The following is a 22,046-nucleotide window of genomic DNA, read 5'->3' as shown; positions in this document are numbered from 1 at the left end:
TGAGGCAGCATAACAGTTTAATGATCTAAAGCAAAATAGCGCGAGCTTTGGTGAAAACAAAACAAATATTTAATTACTACAGTAGTAATTAGGAAGTGAAGCTAACACTGAATTTGGACGTGGCTTGATACCTTCCTACCTTGAAATGTGTCCTCCGAAGGCAGCATTTTCCAGTTTTTGGACTCAGCCTCTGTCTCTCTGCGAATGTGTGTTGCTGCTGATGAGCTGATCAGCGTCAGCTGGGGCAGCCAGTACACAAGGGCAGCCAGTATTAACGTCTGGATCTGTGCAAAGCAGAATCATCAGACTAGGTAAGCAAGCAAGGACAATAGTGAAAAATGGCAGATGGAGCAATAATAACTGACATGATCCATGATTACATGATATATTTAGCGATATTTTTAAATTGTCTTTCTAAATGTTTCGTTAGCATGTTGCTAATGTACTGTTAAATGTGGTTAAAGTTACCATCGTTTATTACTGTATTCGGGGAGACAAGAGCCATTGCTATTTTCATTTTTAAACACTTGCAGTCTGTATAATGCATAAACACAACTTCATTCTTTATAAATCTCTCCAACAGTGTGTAATGTTAGCTTTAGCCACGCAGCATAGCCTCAAACTCATTCAGAATCAATGTAAACAATATAACAGTATACAATACTCCGACGCATGCATGACGAACACTTTGTAAAGATCCATTTTGAGGGTTATATTAGCTGTGTAAACTTTGTTATGGCACTGTTTAAGGCAAGCGCGAGCTCTGTGGGCGGAGAGCACAGGATTTAAAGGGGCCGCGCAGCCTGAATCGCTGCATAGTTAATGATGCCCCAAAATAGGCAGATCAAAAAATTAATTAAAAAAAATCTATGGGGTATTTTGAGCTGAAACTTCACAGACACATTCAGGGGACACCTTAGACTTATATTACATCTTTTGAAAAGACGTTCTACGGCACCTTTAATAAACTGTTATTTGCTGCATTAGCAATTGAATCCTCATTTCACATGACAGTACTATTTAAAGACACCATAAACATGTAAAGGGAATATTAACATAGTTACAATACATTTGAAATGAATTATTTAATGTATAAAAATATGTGGGCAATACATTATAAATACATTTTGTGTATATTCATTTTGTATATAAACAATTCATAAGTGTATTTTCTATGTCTGATGAATATATTAAAGGGATAGTTCACCCAAAAATGAAAATTTGATGTTTTCATCAAATGTTTCTGCATTCATCACTCGATTCGTTTGGTCTGATCGCGCTCTGACAGCGGCAGTGATGTCTCGCGCATATACTTCAATGAGAGCGAGACATCACTGCCGTTGTCAGAGCGCGATCAGACCAAACGAATTGAGTGATGAATGCCGTTGGACATAGTGGTGTATTAGAGGTAAAAAAATGATATAAATACTGTTCGGTTTCTCGCACAAACCGATCGTTTCGTGTCTTAGGACATCAATGTGTCGTCACGAGCCGCAGGGTTTAATTTGGATTTGTCTGTCGTGTTTTATTTACTCTTATAGTCCAAGTTCCCGCTGACTTGCATTATACCACTGACAGACAGCAGCGGTTGGAGTTAAAAATCATCATTTGTGTTTTACTGAAGATACAAAGACACCTACATCTTGGATGCTCTGGGGGTAAGCAGATAAACATCACATTTTCATTTTTGGGTGAACTATCCCTTTAAAAGTGTATGAAAGATGGGTTCAAGTGTACTACAAGTGGTAACTAAATAATTTTTTTAAAATGCAGAGATAGTATATTAAAAACACTTTTAATTCATATTCATGGTATCTCAAAATAGTACAGTTGAGTGCACTTAGATGTTTTTAAGATTACCTTAAGAAGTACTAAAGAAGATTTTTTAGTATATTAAGTACAAAATTAGTGAACGAAAACAGAGCACTTTAAGTACATTATGGAAGTGTACTAAGTGTAATGAAATAAAGTGTATATTAGAGCACTTTTTTCACCTGGCACCTGGGGTATATTGCTAGTTATAATAAAAACATGGATTCAACTGTTCAGAGTGGGCTGTATCATCTGCTCGTAGTGACCCAAAGAGGAGGAACGGTAGCCTACTTTTAGTGGTGTACTTGTCACTGACAGGACATGCTAAAAAATAACAGTTTACAACGTTCACATTTAAAAGCGTTTGTCCATATCCCTAAAGAAATACTACTCTATTGACGCATTCACTGATGCCAGGGGTGCAAGTACCTTCTCTAGATGCTTCTCACCTGCAACAGAGGAACCGTCAGACATTTAACAACACAGACTAGTAGATTAGAGGAAACAGCAAAAACATTTTGTAGAAAGTGCGCCCTCTTGTGTATGTTTGAGCATCCCGTATCTTGCTTGTCAATTTCTTAAAGCTTATAGTCTTGCTAATTTTTTGTACATGATTTACTCGAAATTATATATTATAATAGGTATAACTATTATAGGTATAAAACCCCTCAAATAAAAGTTAATGCTAAAGAGATAAAGAGCTCTCTATGGTAGCTTACAATTTCCATATTAAATACAATGCAAATTGTATGGGAAAACAATCGTTTGTAGTCAAGATATTTTAGTCATTTACTAATATGGTTTTTATTGTTAAAAGTCATTCAAATATGTTTACCCACAAAGGTAAACTCTGTTCATTTTTATCTAAATAAGACATACACCCACACGCACTGCTAAGCCTTCTCCTTTTAATCAATGTAACCACCAGCATTTTCTAAGTGTGGGTATCTGCAGGTTGGAGTAATGTGCGTAACTAAGAGTAAGGGCGTGTAGAAAAGCCGAAAGGTCTTTGGTCGCGAAAGCTGCCTGTGTGGGGTAGGGTTAAAGGGTTAGTTCACCCAAAAATTTAAATTCTGTCATTAATTACTCACCCTCATGGCGTTCCACACCCGTAAGACCTTCATTAATCTTTAGAACGCAAATTAAGATATTTTTTGTTGAAATCCGATGGCTCAGTGAGGCCTCATTGGGAGCAATGACATTTCCTTTCTCAAGATCCATAAAGGTACTAAAAACATATTTAAATCAGTTCATGTGAGTACAGTGGTTTATGCTTCGGAGCATAAAGAATCAGCGTGTTGAATCAGTGGTTCGGAGCGCCAAAGTCACGTGATTTCAGCAGTTTGGCGGTTTGACATGCGATCCGAATCATGATTCGACACATAAGAATCATAACACTCCGAAGCTTCCTGAAGCAGTTTGAAATCGGCCATCACTAAATAAGTCGTTATCTTGTTTTTTTGGCGCACCAAAAATATTCTCGTTGCTTTATAATATTAATATTGAACCACTGTACTCACATGAACTGATTTAAATATGTTTTTAGTACATTAATGGATCTTCAGAGAGGAAATGTCATTGCTGGCTATGGAGGCTACACTGAGCCATCGGATTTCAACAAAAATATCTTAATTTGTGTTCCGAAGATTAACAAAGGTTTTACGGGTGTGGAACGTCATGAGGGTGAGTAATAAATGACATTATTTTCATTTTTGGGTGAACTAACCCTTTAAGGCAAGGGTGTCCAAACTCTATCCTGGAGAGCCTCTGTCCTGCAGAGTTTAGCTTCTGTTTGCCTTAACACTCCTGTGTGGAAGTTTCTAGTAGCCTATGCCTAGTAAGACATTATTTAGCTGGATCATTCAGGTGTGTTTAATTGGGGTTGAAGGACAGTGGCCCTCCAGGAGCAGGATTGGACACCCTTGGGTTAGGGGTAGTTTCTGTTGTAGCAATTTACCTTTTGATACGAACATTACTCCGACCTGCTGATACCCCTGTCTCGCATAATCTGCCACGAGAGGGCGAGACGTAAACCCAGAGCGCGTTCTGATTAGTCCATGCGCATAAACGTCACTCGAAAGGCGAGGCTTAGCGTTTGATTGGCATTGTGTGTGTCCGAATAGTTAACCACGGGACCCACGACCACTGAAAGCTTTGAATATCTGACCGGGACGACTGGAGAGGACTCGGAATAACCTAGGTGAGTGCAGAGATTATATTATTTGCGAAGTGCGGATCGGAGCAAGTTGTGTTTCATTTAAAAGTAACATTGCATGTGCTGGAGAGAGACACTTTTGGGTAGAAATGACTTTGCCTTCGGAAGTCCAGCCCCCCAGCTGTCCTTTTTAGTGTGTGCGTGAATTGTGCGTGTTGTATGTGCACGCGCATTGTGTGTGAGTGTTTTGGAGAGGACCAGGTTCGGTCACTGGTGGAGGATCAGTGACTTGAGAGAATGTCCTTCTCATCTGTCCAGTGTCCCGTCATGGTTCAGGTGGAACAGGTTAAGTCTGCTTTGGGCTTTGAACAAAAAAACAAAAATGGCCGCGCGTGTGAAAACATCTACAACAAATATAGTTTGTAAATGCATATTATAGATATTCTTTTGAAAGTAATAGATTTCGTTCGCCTTGTTCTGCTGATATTGATCTGTTTCTGCTCATCTGATGGTCTCGTTCATGGACTGAACGTCCCGCTCTGCAGTTTTGATGGAGCGGAGCTTGAGAAAATGTCCTTTGGGAATGAAACATGGTTAAAAAGGCATGTGTCATGCAACTTCTTCAATCTTAATCGAATATATTTGCGATTGTCTTTTTGACTGTGTATGTGAAACAAGACTTTGTATTCTGTAGGAAGAGGAAACGGTGGATGTCCTTGCGCATTTGAGTTTCTTTCGGCCTTAATTGTGTCGTTTTAAGGACTGCTGTCGGTCGTAAATGGTTCTACTGAGCAAAAACCGCAAAATGTGTGTACAGTCTGGTAACTTGGGGTGTAAAATATCTCGCTAGTTCATAATTACGCAGTGTCCTACTCCCACCCGAACACTGGACATCTGCCCGTGTAAACATTTCCTGGGAAGTGACCGGGGAATCCCTCTACGTCATTTCGCAGAAGACTTGGGGTTCCAAATGGGCGTGGCTTTAATTACCTGTCAATATCAGAAAACTTCAGAGCAAGACTTAAACTAGTCTTTATTATTTTTCACCCCCTCCACATTTTTTTTTAAATTTAAATAATCAGTTTAATAAAGTATTTTGATTTTTTTCACCCATTTCAAACTGTTGACAGTTCATACATTTTACCTAATAAATACTTATCTGTTTATAGTAGAATCTTGTCTTTGGCATTTTATTTCTGCCATATAAATTATTTCAAGTCCTTAATGATAATCAGTGTTGTGTTATAAATGTAATTTATATGTTATAAATGTATTATTTATAAATTAACTTCTACATCCACAAATAAAAATATACTGATTGTTAGTCCCTCTTCACAGTTTTTATGAAAAAAAAAAAAAATTTAACCTCACTTAGACACAATATCAAATGTCAACAACATGTACAATCAAACATCTGACATTTGCTTTATCATCCACTTTTATTACTTTAACTGATATCTAGTCTTAAGTTGTTTTTTGTCTCCCCCAACAAATTCTTTACAATACTTTGATTACTATTTTACTTAGCAGGCTATAATATGCGATTAAAACTTTTTTACAAAACTTTTTATTATTATTATTTTTTTTACATAATATCTGCCCTCAACCCAATAGGAAAAAGTATATTGCATTAAAAATATGAAGCATGAATAACACAAATGAAAGTGATATTATTTTTAATAGAATGATCTTAACATGACAATACCATGATGATGAGAATTGTTGTTGTTGCCTTTCATTATTTGTTTTGCTGTAACACTTGGCACAATCAGCGTAATCCTCTTATTTGCAGGGCACTTCATCATGCAAACTGACCTACATATTTATGCGAGTGTATGTGTGTGTGTAGCGAGGGGGGTTTGCAATGTGCCGTACCCTTTGTTCAGAGACAAGCGTGTGTGTGCTCCATCAAGTTCACTAATTATCAAGCAGTGAGACGTCAGCAGCACATGCTGTGGGATGGACATTAGGCTCTTGGCATATCCAGTCCCTCTTTATAAGAACCGATCCACAGAGGCATTCAGTGGCTGGTGTACGCAAACTTTAATGGATGTATATCCTTGCTAAATTAGAAAAATATGATGTGTTTTATGATGGTGTCTTTTGGCGTTCTTATTTTGAGGCTCACTGTATTTTCTGGACACATTTTGGCTGAATCCGAAATGGCCCCCTATACCTTCATTCACTATTCCCTACATTAGTCCACTAATACAGTCTACTTGAAGGAGTGAATGAAAATGAGTGAGTGAATTCTGGAAGGGCTGCCGCTTTTGCATAGTTTGTGCTTGCTGTTTAACTTGAAATTTAATAATCACTTCACTTAATAATTTAATAATCACTTCACTTGAAATTTGCCTTTTTATGACTTTTTGGCTGTTTTTGCTCTCGTAATAACATGTAAAGAAAATCTACAGTTATAGCACATAGATTCACTGCAGCTTGCAGAATTACACAGTCCCTTGAGAATCCATAGAATCCATCTTAATTCAACATGTATGTTGTTCGCCTATTTTTATCTGTCATGTAATATGCATAGCACACTCTCTAACTTCTTCACTTGAAATGAAAATGCCTAGAGTCTTAGAAGTAAAGGTTCTGCATTGAACCTTAAAGGGGTTACTGTCAGGCACTTCATATATAGAACCTTTTAGGGGTTCTCATCATAAGATCATTTTATGGATTTTGTTTTAATTAATTAATTTTGCTTGAATTAATTTTTGTATATTGTTAAAAGTTTATGAATTAAACAGCTTGGAAACAATATATCACTACAAAAAATAGAAGTAACCTTTAAAACATGAAAATATTATGCAATCATTTAAAGGGTTAGTCAGGGTTGGGCAAAAATACATCAAAATGTATTTTAAAATAGAATACTAAATACCTTAATTTTAAGCGTATCAAAATACAGCAGCCACACCATGTATCAAAATAAACTACTGTATTTTTGTATTTTAAAAATACTAAAAAATACTTTTACAAGGGAGCATGAAATTTCTTCGCAAACCATCCATCAATTGGCCTAAATGATCGATCCCTTCATCATTACACTGACTCAGCTGTGTTAAAATTGCTTTTAACCAGGACACGGATCGTGTCCATGTGTCCCATCAATGACATCACACCCTTGATTTCCGTTTTATTTTGTCGAAACCATGGAAACACCAAAGACGCTTTATTAGACAGGGGAGCAACTATTTGGATACATTCATCGACAGAAAACTAATCATGTTATATAGCTCAACACAGTAAGTCTTATTGTTTAAATCTCGTTTTCTTGATTTACAGTGAGTACCATGTTTTACCATGACTAATATCGATCTAGTTTACTGCAGTTTGCAACAAGTGTCTCATAGTAGCCGCCGAGCGAACGCACAGAGTAGCACTATAACAACTTTCAACAGACAGATGTATCTAATATGATAAACAGCGCTGCTTTGTTTATCCTGCTTTGTTTATCATGCTTTGATTCCTTTCTACTGGCTGTGGACATGAAGACAACACCTCCCATGACTCCGTGAAATCAAGGCATCATCAAGCTTCGCCTTTGTTTTGAATGAGCGACCTTTAGCTGCGAAAATTTACATATTGTGGCTTTAACAGATCAAATATTCACATTGTCTGGGCAAACTACTGAGTAGGCACCAATCAGAGGCTGCGTTTTTATGATGTCATTATGTAGACTTCTTACAAAGTCAAGTCACCTTTATTTATATAGCACTTTTTACAATGTAGATTGTGTCAAAGCAGCTTTACATTGATAACTGGTATATAATTTTGGCTGCACAGCAGCTCTTAAAGAATAGTGTCAATGCAGGCAGATCAAAGCACTGTTGAATATCAGATGTCAAGTTAAATGTCAATTGTCCCCACCTAAGCAAGCCAAAGGCGACAGCGGCAAGGAACCCAAACTCGAACAGGTGACATCAGGTGGCAAACAAGTGGCAAATAGGTGTTAAAATGGAGAAAAAAAACCTTGGGAGAAACCAGGCTTAGTCGGGGAGCCAGTTCTCCTCTGGCGAACAGTGCTTTGTTGCGATTCAGGTTTCTATCATAAGTCCGATAGGATCACAACATTCAAAGTATTTATTTCAGTTCCATCCAGTTGAGGATCGTATTCATCACACCGGTATGGACGGTTGTTGAGGAGCTGTGCCACTGGTTGTCGTGTCGATGAGGCCTTCACAGTGGATGATCTAGTTGACTCAATCTCTGCTGATACTTCAGGGCTATGTTGTGGTCGTGTCAAGGCGCAGATCCTCGGTCTCACCTGGATACTTGTGTTATAGGAAGTGTTCCCGGTTTCCGGCTGACCTAATTTATGCAGCCTAATAATCCTTTAACAGATTTGAAAATATAAATTGATAATGTGTTATATGTATGCCAGGTTAAAGAGATGTGTTTTTAGTCTAGAATTAAACTGACAGTGTGTCTGCTTCCCGAACAATGCTAGGAAGATTATTCCAGAGTTTAGGTGCCAAACAGGAGAAGGATCTACTGCCTACGGTTGATTTTGAGAGTCTAGGTATTATCAGCTGACCTGAATTCTGAGATCGCAATAGACGTGAAGGACTGGGGAGCTAAACCATTTAGTGCTTTGTAAGTAATTAGCAAGATTTTAAAATCTATACAATGTTTAACAGGAAGCCAATGCAGTGTTGACAGAACTGGGCTAATATGATCATACTTCCTAGTTCTTGTAAGAACTCTAGCTGCTGCATTTTGTACGAGCTGTAGTTTATTTATCAAGTGGGATGAACAACCACCCAGTAAAGCGTTACAGTAATCTAGCCTTGAGGTTATGAACATATGAACTAACTGTTCTGCATTTTTCATTGAGAGCATATGTCGTAGTTTAGATATATTTTTAAGATGGAAGAATGCGTTTTTACAGATGCTAGAGACATGGCCTTCAAATGAAAGATTGGTATCAAAGAGCACACCCAGGTTCCTTACTGACGACGAAGACTTAACAGTGTTAGACAGTATTCTAGGTTATTATGTGAAGAAGTTTTTGGTCCAAAAATTAGAATCTCTGTTTTTTCAGAATTTAGTAACAGGAAATTACTGGTCATCCAATTTTTTATATCAGCTATACATTCCGTTAATTTTGTGAATTGGTAAGTTTCGTCAGGGCGCGAAGAAATATAGAGCTGAGTATCATCAGCATAACAGTGAAAACTAACGCCATGCTTCCTAATGATATCTCCCAAGGGTGGCATGTACAGAGTGAAAAGCAACGGTCCTAGTACTGAGCCTTGCAGTACTCCATAATGAACTTGTGATCGATATGACATCTTTTCGTTTACTACTACAAACTGATAACGTTCAGACAAGTATGACTTGAACCATGACAATGCAATTCCACTAATGCCAACATAATTTTCGAGTCTATTTAAAAGAATATTGTGATCAATAGTGTCAAATGCAGCACTAAGATCCAGTAACACTAATAGAGAGATACAACCATGATCTGATGATAAGAGCAAATCATTAGTAACTCTAATGAGAGCAGTCTCAGTACTATGGTATGGTCTAAATCCTTACTGGAAATCCTCACAGATACTATTTCTTTCTAAAAAGGTGATACTGCCTTTTCTAGTATTTTTGACAGAAAAGTGAGATTTGAGATCGGCCTGTAATTGACTAATTCTCTAGGATCAAGTTGTGGTTTTTTAATAAGAGGTTTAATAATACCCAGCTTAAAACTTTTTGGTACGTATCCTAGTGATAAAGATGGATTGACAATATTAAGAAGAGGATCTATGACCTCTGGAAGCATCTCTTTCAATAGCTTAGTCGGTAAAGGGTCTAACATACGTTGTTGATTTTGATGATTAAAAAAGTTTAGACAATTCTTCATCTCCTAAAGCAGTAAATGAATTGAATTTTTCCTCAGGGACACTACAATGCACTGTCTGACACAATACTGTAGTAGACGGTTGCATGGTTATAATTTTCTCTCTAATATTATCGATCTTGCAAGTCAAGAAGTTCATAAAGTCATTACTGCTGTGCTCTTTGGAAACATCAGAAGTTGAAGCTTTATTTCTTGTTAATTTAGCCACTGTATCAAATAAATACCTAGGGTTGTGTTTATTTTCTTCTAAAAGTTTTGAAAAATAGGCAGATCTAGTAGTTTTTAAGGCCTTTCTGTACTCAATCATTCTCTCTCTCCACGAAATGCGAAATACTTTTCACATAGTTTTGTTTTCTTCCAGCTGCGCTCACAAAGTATTTTACAGTATTTTAAAAATACAAAAATACAAAACACTAAAGTATTTTGATGCAAAATACGAAGCCGTTTTCATCAACTCTTATCAAATACAAATTACAAAATACTACTTTGTATTTGAAATACATGTATCATAAATACTGCCCATCCCTGGGGTTAGTTCACCCAAAAATGAAAATTCTGTCATTAATTACTCACCCTCATGTCGTTCCAAACCCGTAAGACCTTCGTTCATCTTCAGAACACAAATTAAGATATTTTTGATAAAATCTGATGGCTCAGTGAGGCCTGCATTGCTAGCAAGATCATTTCCTTTTTCAATGTCCAGAAAGCTACTAAAGACATATTTAAAACAGTTCATGTGAGTACAGTTGTTCAACCTTAATATTATAAAGTGATGAGAATACTTTTTGTGCGCCAAAAAACCCCCCAAATAACGACTTTATTCAACAATATCTAGTGATGGGTGATTTCAAAACACTGCTTCATGATGAAGCTTCAAAGCTTTATGAATCTTTTGTTTCAAATCAGTGGTTCAGAGCGCCAAAGTCACGTGATTTCAGTAAATGAGGCTTCGTTACGTCATAAGTGTTTCAAAATTCCAATGGTTTGTGTGTCTTTGGCAGTTTGATACGCGCTCCAAACCACTGATTCGAAACAAAAGATTCGTAACGCTTCGAAGCTTCATGAAGCAGTGTTTTGAAGTCACCCATCACTAGATATTGTTGAATAAAGTAGCTTTTGTCTTTAGTAGCTTTCTGGGCATTGAAAAAGGAAATGATCTTGCTGGCAATGCAGGCCTCACTGAGCCATCAGATTTTATCAAAAATATCTTAATTTGTGTTATGAAGATGAACGAAGGTCTAACGGTTTGGAACGACGTGAGGGTGAGTAATTAATGACTTAATTTTCATTTTTGGGTGAACTAACTCTTTAAGACATGTGAACACATATGAACAGTAGGGTTCAATAACAGTAGGGTTCTATATAGAAACCCAATTAACTTTTTTTTTTGTGAATTTTGAACACTCTTTGTCTTCTGACTTGTCTGGTATTCCCATTCGCAGTTGCCCCTCCTGACATAGAACATATTTCATGGTTTTTCACACCTGTCAATACATGAATGACTAAAGCTAAATTTATGCGTGTGATATTCAAGCAATATGAACATCATATCTTGGATATGTATGTCTTAAACATGACAGATGGCAAATACCATGCCAATAAAACGTCATCATGTATTGCTTTTATAAAGACTTAATTTTTAAACATTGCGACATGAGGAGATCAATGGAGCAGAAGCATAGAGGATTTTGCTTAACACAACAAACCAGCCAACTGCCTCCTGACCTCAAATAACAGTTCACACAATGACCCTGCTGTATCAGGATCAGGGCTGTGACAGTCTCCGTCCCAACCCAAGAAGAGAAGTGTGTGCGTGATCAGTGTTAAATTGTCTTTCTCTCTAGAGTCGGCACTTGCCTGGAGCAGTGGATGAGAAGTTTGTAGCAGCACGGGGAGGGAGTGGGAACAACATCGGCCACAAGTGAGTTGCGTGTGAGTGTATAATTTTGGAGTGTGTGTGTGTGTATGTGTGTGTTCATTCTTCCAATGTTACTTGATAGTATATGAACAGTATTAGTGAATGTGACATTGTCTTCACAGCTGGAATCTCATTGATCGGCAGCCATGATCACAGGTAGAGATGGTGAAGTGAGCAGGCGAAAGACTGAGTGTACTTTTCTGTCCTGCAACTTACTATGAGAGTACAAGTGCTTTTTAGTAAGCCAGTCCTAAAACTGCTGAAAAAAGGTTGTGGTTAGTGATTCAGGTCGGCAATAAAGAGTTTTAAGTTGAGAGATATAAAGTAAACACAAGAGATATAGTATATACAATGATAGAGATTAATAAAAAGATATAATTTTAGATATAAAACACAGTTTACTTTCTATGCATTGTCAAGTTTTGAAGATAAACCAACATGCATATTAGTCTTTGGTGCCTAGAACCTTAACTAGTGCCTAACCTACCTAACAAAGATATAAGTATGTATATGTAAGTAATGTGATAAAATAAATGAAAAGGTGTTCAAAAACATTTTTGCAAATGTTGAATATGCTGCATAACAGTTAATAGTATGTTCATTAGAGTCGCACATTTGCCAGATTTCTGATTACGGACATTCAAATGACTGACAGTGGTCATTAAAGGCACAATATGTAAGATTTTTGGATTAAAATATCCAAAAACCACTAGAACAGTGTTATATATTTTGTTGACTTGTGTACTTGCATTATCCCAGATGTTTCTAAAAATGTTTAAATCCAGAGAAACAAGCAATTTTAACTAGTGTCCCATTCCTTGTCATTGTGTTGCCTTCCGATTTCCGTTTTTATTTTGTAGAAACCATGGGAACACCAAAGAAGCTTTAATTTATTATATGTTTTATTAGACAAGGGGACAACTGTTTGGATACATTTATACACAGAAAGCTAATCATTGTTATATAGCTCAACACTGTTAGTCTCATTGTTTGAATCTAGTTTTCTCGATTTTCCTCAAGTACCATGTTTTCACTACGCCTCAGAGAAAAACACTATTTTGTCAAGTGGCTAACATAGCATAATCAGATGCAGCTTTATTTTTAGTAACAGTAAAACGTCATTTTCTCCATAATACAATACGTTTTAAAATTAACGACAACTCCCATGATTCCGCGCTCAATCTCGGCATCATCAAGCTACACATTTGTTTTGAATAGGTGACCTCTAGTGGCAAAAAATTACACATTGTGCCTTTAAAGGGATAGTTCACACAAAAATGAATATTCTGTCATTTACTCACCCTCAAGTTGTTCCAAACCTGTATGAATTTCTTTCTTCTGCTGAACACAAAAGAAGATATTTTGAAGGATGTTGGTAACCAAACAGTTGATGGAAAAGTAAATACTATGGGGCCAGTGGAGCCCATCAACTGTTTGGTTACCAACATTCTTCAAAATATCTAACTAACTATCACTATCACTACAAAATATATAACTATCACTGAAATACTTTTATAATTTTTATTAACAGTTTTAATTATTTTTTATTTTTAGATTTTCCATTTTCATTTTATTTTTAGTTAATAATTACACAGTATGTAATTTTTGTAATTTTTATTCATTGTTTTTTTAGATATATAGATTTTTATTAATTAAAAAATATGTTTAATAAGTTTAATAAAACATTAAATAAAACATTTCAAGTAATTTCAAGTAAAAAATGTGTAACCCTGAATATTAGTGAAAATTTGGGAAGGTTTACATTGTATACAAAAATATATGTGTGTAACTCCATTATTTGTAGGTCAGATAAGTCCTCAGTCTTTCTCCACAGATTTAAGCCTACTAAAATATTTTTGTAGCTATTGCTAACCAAGAACAAATGTTCACTAAAAATACTTACAGTTGTTGGGAAACCAAAGCCTTCATTTCGGTTTTATTAAGTTGGTGTCTTAATTACATCTATTGGACACGGTCCAATAAAAGGCTTATAGTAGTACCACAAAGTTGCAAAGGCTCTCCGTGTGTAACTTTGAGTTAGCCTCTTAGGCTAAGCTAATACCTTACAAAGATAATGGGCTTTTTCTGCGACTGCAGATTGTACCTTAAAGCCAGTTGATGATTTGCATTTTCTTGGGATGTCAGAAGTCAGTGTCACTTGATATACTTCTTTGGAATTGTTTTCTCAAATTTATGTTCAGAAATAAATGTGTAATTAACCAAAATTTCTATTTCATTAACTAGCTAATGCTAAATTTAAGATAGCTGCTAAATTCAGCTTTGAAACTCACAGCCACTTTCCTCTTAAATGCATCATTTAAAGCACATGCAGTAAACATATGGACCCTTCCTGGAAGTATCTCACCCCTTAGGCATTATTCATCACCTTTTTTCCCGCCTCTCCAATGAGTCATTTACACACCTGATGCTCGGACGTGCCTTTTCAGCCTTGCTCTAGCAAGCTCATAATGGATTCCCTAATCCACCATGGTTGTATTGAGATTAAAATCCGGCTCAGATTTACAGAAGGCAATGCCATGAGAGGGGGGAGGAGAGGAGGGAGCTGTGGGGGAGGGGTGGCTGGATTAGGGACAGAGCGTATCCTCTTACGGCACAGCTGTGCAAGAGAGTGGCTGTCATTGCTGAATGCCTCTACAAACTGACCTCAGATCAGACTACGCCACTATATCAGTTTTGAACAGAGAAGGCGATTATTTTAGACCAGCCATTTGAATGAGCATGACTATTTGAAACTTATCTGAGGTTTATATATATATATATATATATATATATATATATATATATATATATATATATATATATATAGTTGTATATACAAAATATATTTTGTAAAATATGTAACAAAAATTTTATTATAACAGTCAGTTTAAATCAGACGTCACTAACCAGTGGATCACAGTTGACCCAAGATGTATTCCATGCAGATCGCACATTATTTTCCATGCATTCTCGTAACATTAGTATAAACATGTTTTTGCACCCACACATTTACTATTACCCACACATTTTTTATGCTTTATTATTATTGTTATTATTTTATTATTTCTTTATCTTAAATTATTATTTCTTTATTTTTTTTCTTTTGGTGGGAAGGAAATGTTTTAGTCTCTTGGAACTTGAATTGGATACCATTGTTAGATAATTTAGAAACTGAATGTCCAGTGTTTCCAGATTTAACTCTAATAAGCACTCAAAAAGCACATACTGTATACATAAAATAATATTTATTTAAAATGAGTATTTGATAAACATTTCTTTTATAATTTACAAAATATTAATATTATTATTACATTTATAAATAATAATGTTTCTTTATCTGAAATGTATAAATATATGCACTACCATTCAAAAGTTTGAGGTCAGTAGGTTTTTTTTTTTTTGAAAGAAAGTAATTAATACTTTTATTTAAAAAAGTGACAGTACAGGAATAAATTACTAATTTTAAAAAAATATAGAATATATTAAAATAGAAAAAAGTAATAATATTTCACAATATTACTGTTTTTATTGTAGGTTTGGTCAAATAAATGCAGGATCAGTTAGCATAAGAAACATCAACAAATCCTACCAACCCCCAACATTTGACCAGTAGTGAATTTTTATACATTTCAGATATAGTAGCTGAATATTTAAATGTAAATGTTAATAATTAATGCCAGTGATTGATAATGGCACCTGAGGAAACCAACTTGGCTCATTCCTAATGCAGTGTGCATGATGTATTTCAAAATTAGGGGGTTATTGCTTAAATTACCACCATGGTTGGAATTCTTGGTCATGAAATGAGAGTTGTGAACTGAAGATTATTGTGTAATTGCTGTCAGAGTAAATCTAAGTAAGCTGCTGTTAATACATCCAGCAAGCTAATGCATTTGACCCCGACTGACATTAATAAATGATTAAATTCAAGCATAAAACATTATACAATTGATACATGCACTCTAAAAAATGCTGGGTTAAAAAAACAACCCAAGTTGGGTTGAAAATGGAAATGCAAACCCAGCGATTGGGTTGTTTTAACTCAACTATTGTTTAAAAATTACTATATGGCTGGTTTAAAATGAACACAAAAAATTGGAAATTAAAAACCAGACACATAATAACTAGAGCCAACAATAATAATAACAAAAGGTGAACATTTATTAATAATCAATTTAATAAATGTTTATTGTTTAATTATCATTAAACTTATTAATAAATGTTCATTCATTAAACATATTAAAGGGGTCATATAATGCCACTTTTACAAGATGTAAAATAAGTCTTTGATGTCCCCAGAGTGTGTATGTTAAGTTTTAGGTCAAAATACCCCAGAGATAATTTTTTATAGCATGTTAAATTTGTCAGTTTTTGTGCGTGTCCCTTTTAAATGCAATAGAGTGCCCCAGGGATGACGCGTTTTTGTAGGCAAAACCCGGAAGCGAGTTAGCATTTTAGGACTTCCAGTTCCAACGCCGTCAAGTCTATGGGTTTTTTGAATGGGTTTTTGCTAAATCGCCTGAAATAAGGTCTGTGGTTAACAAAGCCTCTAAATACTTTCACGTTTTGATGTATGACATAAAACACACCAGTTATAACCCACTTGTGATTTTTTTAAACTTATACTGTGTCTTAAAATCGGCGGTTGCTAACAAATTGCTAAAAGGGACTACTTCCTTTGGCGGGGACTTTAGACGTCATCATTAAAAACGGGACATTTGGACAGCATTTCTCATGAAAAAGTGGATAAGTATTAATAACAGCGCAGATCATAATCAGTGAGCATGTTTTTAAATAGAGTTGTTTTCTAAATAAAGTTTGAGGAAGCTTGGTGGTGACGACATTGATCCGCGACCATTGTGTGCTGTAGTCCGTTTATAGCCTACTGTTAGCCTTTTATATCTGACAACTTTATTTAGGCTTCAAAATCTATAAATGTTGTGTTAACTTGTAAAGATTATCTTGATAGACAAAACGTGTAAGTGTCATAACCCTTTGTTAAACACCGAGCTTATTTTCTGCGATTTTCCAAAAGTCTATGGGAAAAATGCATAGGCTTTCAACCGAGGGAACCCGTGCGCCGCTAACTTCCGGGTTGGCCTACAAAAACGCATCATCCCTGGGGCACTCTATTGAGCTGCTGCTCTCAAGAAGGGTGCGGAGTTTCAAGAGCTCATGTTAGCAACGGCGATTACCTCAGACTCACTGAAGATGTCAGAAACTGTTCAGACTTTTATGTTCAAAACGGAGTCCGACAATGAGAGAGAGATTCAAGAAGAAGTGACAATGTAGAATGCAACAGGACGTTTTTGAATGGTTAGATGATGAATTTATGTAGCTGATGTGGAGTTAAAGTCGATAAAAGTCATTGATTAGCATATTCTGTCATGATAATCATGTGGGAACTGTTGTAAGATGCCTACAGAGCCAGAGAATATATGCTGCATGAAGACAGAACAGATATAGTTTAGTTTAATTACGGTTATAACTTGTCATGTTGTCATTTTGCTTTTATGACATGCTATTGCATTTGTGTTACATACTGTATTACAATAACCCTATATTGTGTGTTCTCGGGGGCAGGGTTTATGTAAATTTTAGGGTTAGTGATGTCACCAACCCGGGAAGAAGCTTGTTGTAGTCCTTAAAAAGAATTCTTTAAAAGAAAATATCTCCCTTTGCTTTGAACTTTGAGCATCATAACTTTGCAGATGTTGTTTATGCTCTAACAGCAACATTACACACTAACTAAAGTTAAAAAAGTGAAATCATAATCAACCACCCCTTTAATAAATGTTAATTTCCAACATATTTTGAGTTCATTTTAAGCAAGCAATACAGTAATTTTTAAATAGTTGAGTTAAATAAACTACCCAACAGGTTGGGCAAACATTTCACCCAACCGCTGGGTTAAAACAACCCATTTTAACCCAACCACTGGGTTAAAACAACCCAGTTGCTGGGTTTGTCCATTTTTAACCCAACTTGGCTTGTTTTTAACCCAGCATTTTTTAGAGTGTACATTCAAAGCTTTGTGTATCTGACCATTTGGAGAATATGAGCAAACTCTGGTCTCAAACATGTCTGTCCAGAGTGTGACATAGAAACTGTGAACATCCACAAAAAGAATTGTTGGTTTAACTTAAAAAAGTAAGTTACCTGGTTGCCTTAAAATTTTGAGTTCATTGAAATTAAAAATTTGAGTTAATACAATGAAGGCGATTGATTTAATCAACAGAAACTCAAAATATTATGTTATCTGAACCACATTAATCATTGAAGTTGATTTGACAAAAGAAAAAATGTTGTGAGAACAAATCATGAAAATAATTTTTACAGTGCATCATATATAGACCATTCAGTCTTGTGTAAAAGTGTTGAGTGTACTGCTGTATATAATGGAAACCACAGAATTGCAAGTTCACAATTTCACTCATGCATTTCCGGCGAAAGCCCAGGCATGAACACCATGGATTTGAAGTACATTTATGACCAGGACTGGGACAAAGAGACTGAGACTTGGAGAAAAATCAGCGGGAGACATGTTCAATGAGGGTGGGCGAATCTCGCGTTGGCCCCACAGACCCCTGGTTGCTGAGCTTATATAAGGACACTTATGTAAGATCCACTGGGGGGCTTAACTGGGCAATGGGCTGTCTCTGATGTGAGGGGGTGGAGTCTGAAACAGCAGGAGAGGATTGTGGGATTAGATGTTTGCAGGGAGGGCTGTATGTGTGTTTAAGTGAAGCGCTAGTAAGAGGATCTGTGTATGTGTATGAATGTTTATGTGTGTCCACATCTGTGTTTGGCAGACGTCTGGAAGGCTCTCTATCCTTTCTTTGTTTGGATGTCTCTCTGCCTCTTTTTCTGCCTTACTTTTTTCACTCTTCTACCTCCTGCCTGCTTTTTTATAGAGTCAGAGGAGTTTCTGTCTAGGTTTTTATTTTATCAGTCATTTTGTTTTTATTGGCAGAAGCAAGTCAGCATTTGTGCAGTTTTGGTACAGAGCAGAAGTCAGGAATGATTCTTACTTTGGGCGAAACGTTCTCAAACGGAGCAGGTTCTAACTCGGATGCCGGGGACATTGGAGAAACTGGGGAGGGGGCGTCTGAACTTTCTGAGAGCGCGGAGACTTCTGGAGGTTAGAGATCTTCATGTTTTTCATACCGTCTGTAATTATATGTTCAAATATGAATGGCATTTCTTGGCTCTTAGAAGAGGGGTGTAAAATATTCTGAACAAACCAAAAGAGAACGTGTGTGTGTTGCCAGGTTGTGTGAAAGCGTGCCCATCAGAGCATGTGTAAAGCGTAGGTTTGACAGCTGCGTTGTTTTATTTTTGTTTATTTATGTTTTATTAAATCATGATAGGAAAATCATGAAGAACTTGAATAAGAGGGTGAGAAAGGGTCTCTTTCAAAACTTGAGATGGAGAATGAGAAAAATGCAATGTAAAAGTTACAAGATCCAGTCAGCACAGAAACATTCATTTGTTGTCTATCTTGAAATAGCCAGATTTTAATGATCTGGAATTTGACAGTTTTGTTTATATCATTGAAATAACTAGACTGATAATTAATGAACCTAAATGAGTCACTGTTTGCTATAAGAAATTGACACACTGTCAGTTAAGTTATTGAAGAATATTATTATATTCATTATAGTAAGTATAATAACAATAATATTAAATTTGGTGCATTTTATAATTATAATTATTTTAAGTACTTAAGTATGTATTTTTATCAGCCAATCCTTCATGGCCTATAAGAAATATCATTGTTGTTTTTTTAACTTTGTTTTTTTTTTTTTTTTCATTGGGAATTAAAAAAAAAAACATTCATTTGCAAGATTATTGACTTTTCCCATATTATTCAAACATATGATTTGGTCAAATTATTTTCACAAAGAATATATTTTGATAAAACATGCTATTTTTGAGGCCAGTGAGTATGTGTTATTGAAGCATTTTCTCGTGACATTTAGCGCTCAGTGTTTGCATGGAATTTACAGTAAATCAAATGTGTAATTAAATCTTTGGGAGTGTAATAACATTACATGCCAAAACTGCAATTTAACTGTCAAACAGAGAGCTAATGTCTCTAATTAGGTCTTTAAAATAAACCAAATTAAAACGCAGCTTACAGAATTTAACAAATATGAGAGGACGTTTTTATTAAAGGGTGTGTGTGTATGTTAGCGTTAATTGCGTGTTCTCATTTTTGAGTGTGTGTGTAACTTCATTTGTTTTATTCCCCCCTCAATTGTTTATTACTCTGTCAGTTCATCCATTATGTACCCTGTTCAGCCAAATAAGGGACGCCCCAGGGTACAATTCTCTGTGACATATTTGCAATAGAAAATAAACAGTGGCTCAGTGTCAAAGCTTGCTGATGGTTGCTTCTGGACTGCAACAGTATTGTCTGACCTGAATTAAGTGAGTGGAATTGAACCACTGAACTGATGTTAAATATTGATCTGTTGGCCTAGCCAACTGTTTCCTGATGGAGAGTAAATGTGCAAGCATACATAAGCGCTCTGTTCTGTTCTGCTGTCACGGATGGATTACACCACTGCAGGCTATGACTTGTGTAGTCATGTGACTCACTGAGTGCTTGGCCTTGCAAAATGGTTGTGTGTGTTGATGCTGAGGGAGATTTGTCAATGACTGTGTTAGTGTGTCCTCAACATCAGTATGAGTACACAAAGTAAAAAAAAAAAAAAGTATATATTTTATATACTTTTAATAATAAATATAAATATATTTTATATATTTTAATAATAAATACTTAGATAATAAATAAATACTTAAAAATGACTTAATAATAAATAATAAATATTTCAATAAATAATTATTGAAATTGTTTAAATAAATGGTTTTAATATTTGTTTTTTTTTTCAGTTTTTATTTAAATGTATTTATTATAAGTTTATAAGTATAAGTTTATTGAATAAAGAGGGTTGGGTAAGTTACTCTTTAAAAAGTAATTCATTACTTATTACATCTGCTCTTTTAAAACTGCTCTTTTAATTATTTCAAATGAATTATATAAAATTAAGAAAATAATAATTATTGAACTGACCTTGGCATTTAAATGGAGATGGTTACATTAAAAACATACATTTTAACATTAGATGTTAAGTTTTCTCCAGAATTGTTTTCATAGACTTGATTAAATTATAGATTTGATATTAGATCTATAAATTATAGATCTGAATTACAGAAAAATTAAGAGTAATCCCTTACTTTTTCAAGGGGAATGTAATTAAATTACAGCAATTAATTACATAGTAATTACATAGTAAATACACCCAACACTGGAAATAAATAATAATAAATATATATATATATACAGTCGTGCTCAAAATTATTCATACCCTTGGTAAATATGACCAAAGAAGGATGTGAAAATAAATCTGCATCATTAATACTTTTGATGTTTTATTTAAAAAATCTACAAAAATCCAACCTTTCATTGGAGAAGAGATCAGAGACCATTCCTTCATGCAGAATCTCTCCAGATCCTTCAGATTCCCAGCTCCATGTTGGTGTTTCTTCTCTTCAGTTCACTCCACTCATTTTCTTTAGGGTTCAGGTCAGGGGACTGGGACGGCCATGGCAGAAGCTTGGTTTTGTGTTCAGTGACCCATTTTTGTGTTGGTTTTGATGTTTGTTTGAAACGCCAACATGGAGCTGGGAATCTGAAAGATCTGGAGAGATTCTGCATGAAGGAATGGTCTCTGATCTCTTGTCAGGTGTTCTCCAAACTCATCAGGCATTATAGAAGAAGACTCAGAGCTGTTATCTTGGGAAAAGGAGGTTGCAAAAAGCATTGAATAAAAGGGTATGATTAATTGTGAGCAGTGTGTATTAGAGAAAAACATTTGTCTCATAATGAGATTTCCCCCCATTTAAAATTATTATTCTCCAATGAAAGGTTGGATTTTTGTAGATTTTTTAAATAAAAGATATTATTAAGTATTAATGATGCAGATTTATTTTCACAGCCTTTTTTGGTCATATTTACCAAGGGTATGAATAATTTTGAGCACGACTGTATATATAATTTTTATATATATATATATATATATATATATATATATATATATATATATATATATATATATATATATATATATATATAAATATATACACACACACACACACACATATACACATGCCTACATACATACAGGGTGTGATTTATGGGGAAAAAAACAGAGGGGGGATGTTTTGAAAAGTTTTTTTTTTTCCCCCCTTGAAAATAAATCATAAACCACAGTGGAGCTATATACTATTTTTGG

At 35.3% G+C, this 22,046-nt stretch overlaps 1 protein-coding gene across 9 annotated transcripts in view; it reads left to right on the top strand.

Annotated features, from left to right (window-relative positions):
* Window positions 1-1,639: 1,639 nt before the first annotated feature.
* The window catches only part of pals2b (protein associated with LIN7 2, MAGUK p55 family member b), a 41,886-nt gene continuing 21,479 nt past the window's right edge, over window positions 1,640-22,046 (top strand). Inside the window, exons 1-4 of one of the 9 annotated variants that reach the window (XM_048202286.1) lie at window positions 3,846-4,012; window positions 11,672-11,748; window positions 11,868-11,901; window positions 18,719-18,886. In XM_048202286.1, the coding sequence (XP_048058243.1) occupies window positions 11,892-11,901; window positions 18,719-18,886 (178 nt within the window). In that variant the 5' untranslated portion in view covers window positions 3,846-4,012; window positions 11,672-11,748; window positions 11,868-11,891. Of the gene's footprint in view, window positions 1,659-3,844; window positions 4,013-4,291; window positions 4,313-11,671; window positions 11,760-11,867; window positions 11,902-18,718; window positions 18,887-22,046 lie in introns of those variants that run through there. The other 8 variants (XM_048202291.1, XM_048202287.1, XM_048202289.1 and 5 more) reach the window with 8 other exon arrangements.

Source organism: Megalobrama amblycephala, linkage group LG9 (genome assembly GCF_018812025.1).
Source record: "Megalobrama amblycephala isolate DHTTF-2021 linkage group LG9, ASM1881202v1, whole genome shotgun sequence".
Taxonomy (NCBI): domain Eukaryota; kingdom Metazoa; phylum Chordata; class Actinopteri; order Cypriniformes; family Xenocyprididae; genus Megalobrama; species Megalobrama amblycephala.
This window is presented reverse-complemented; position numbering and strand designations above follow the sequence as displayed.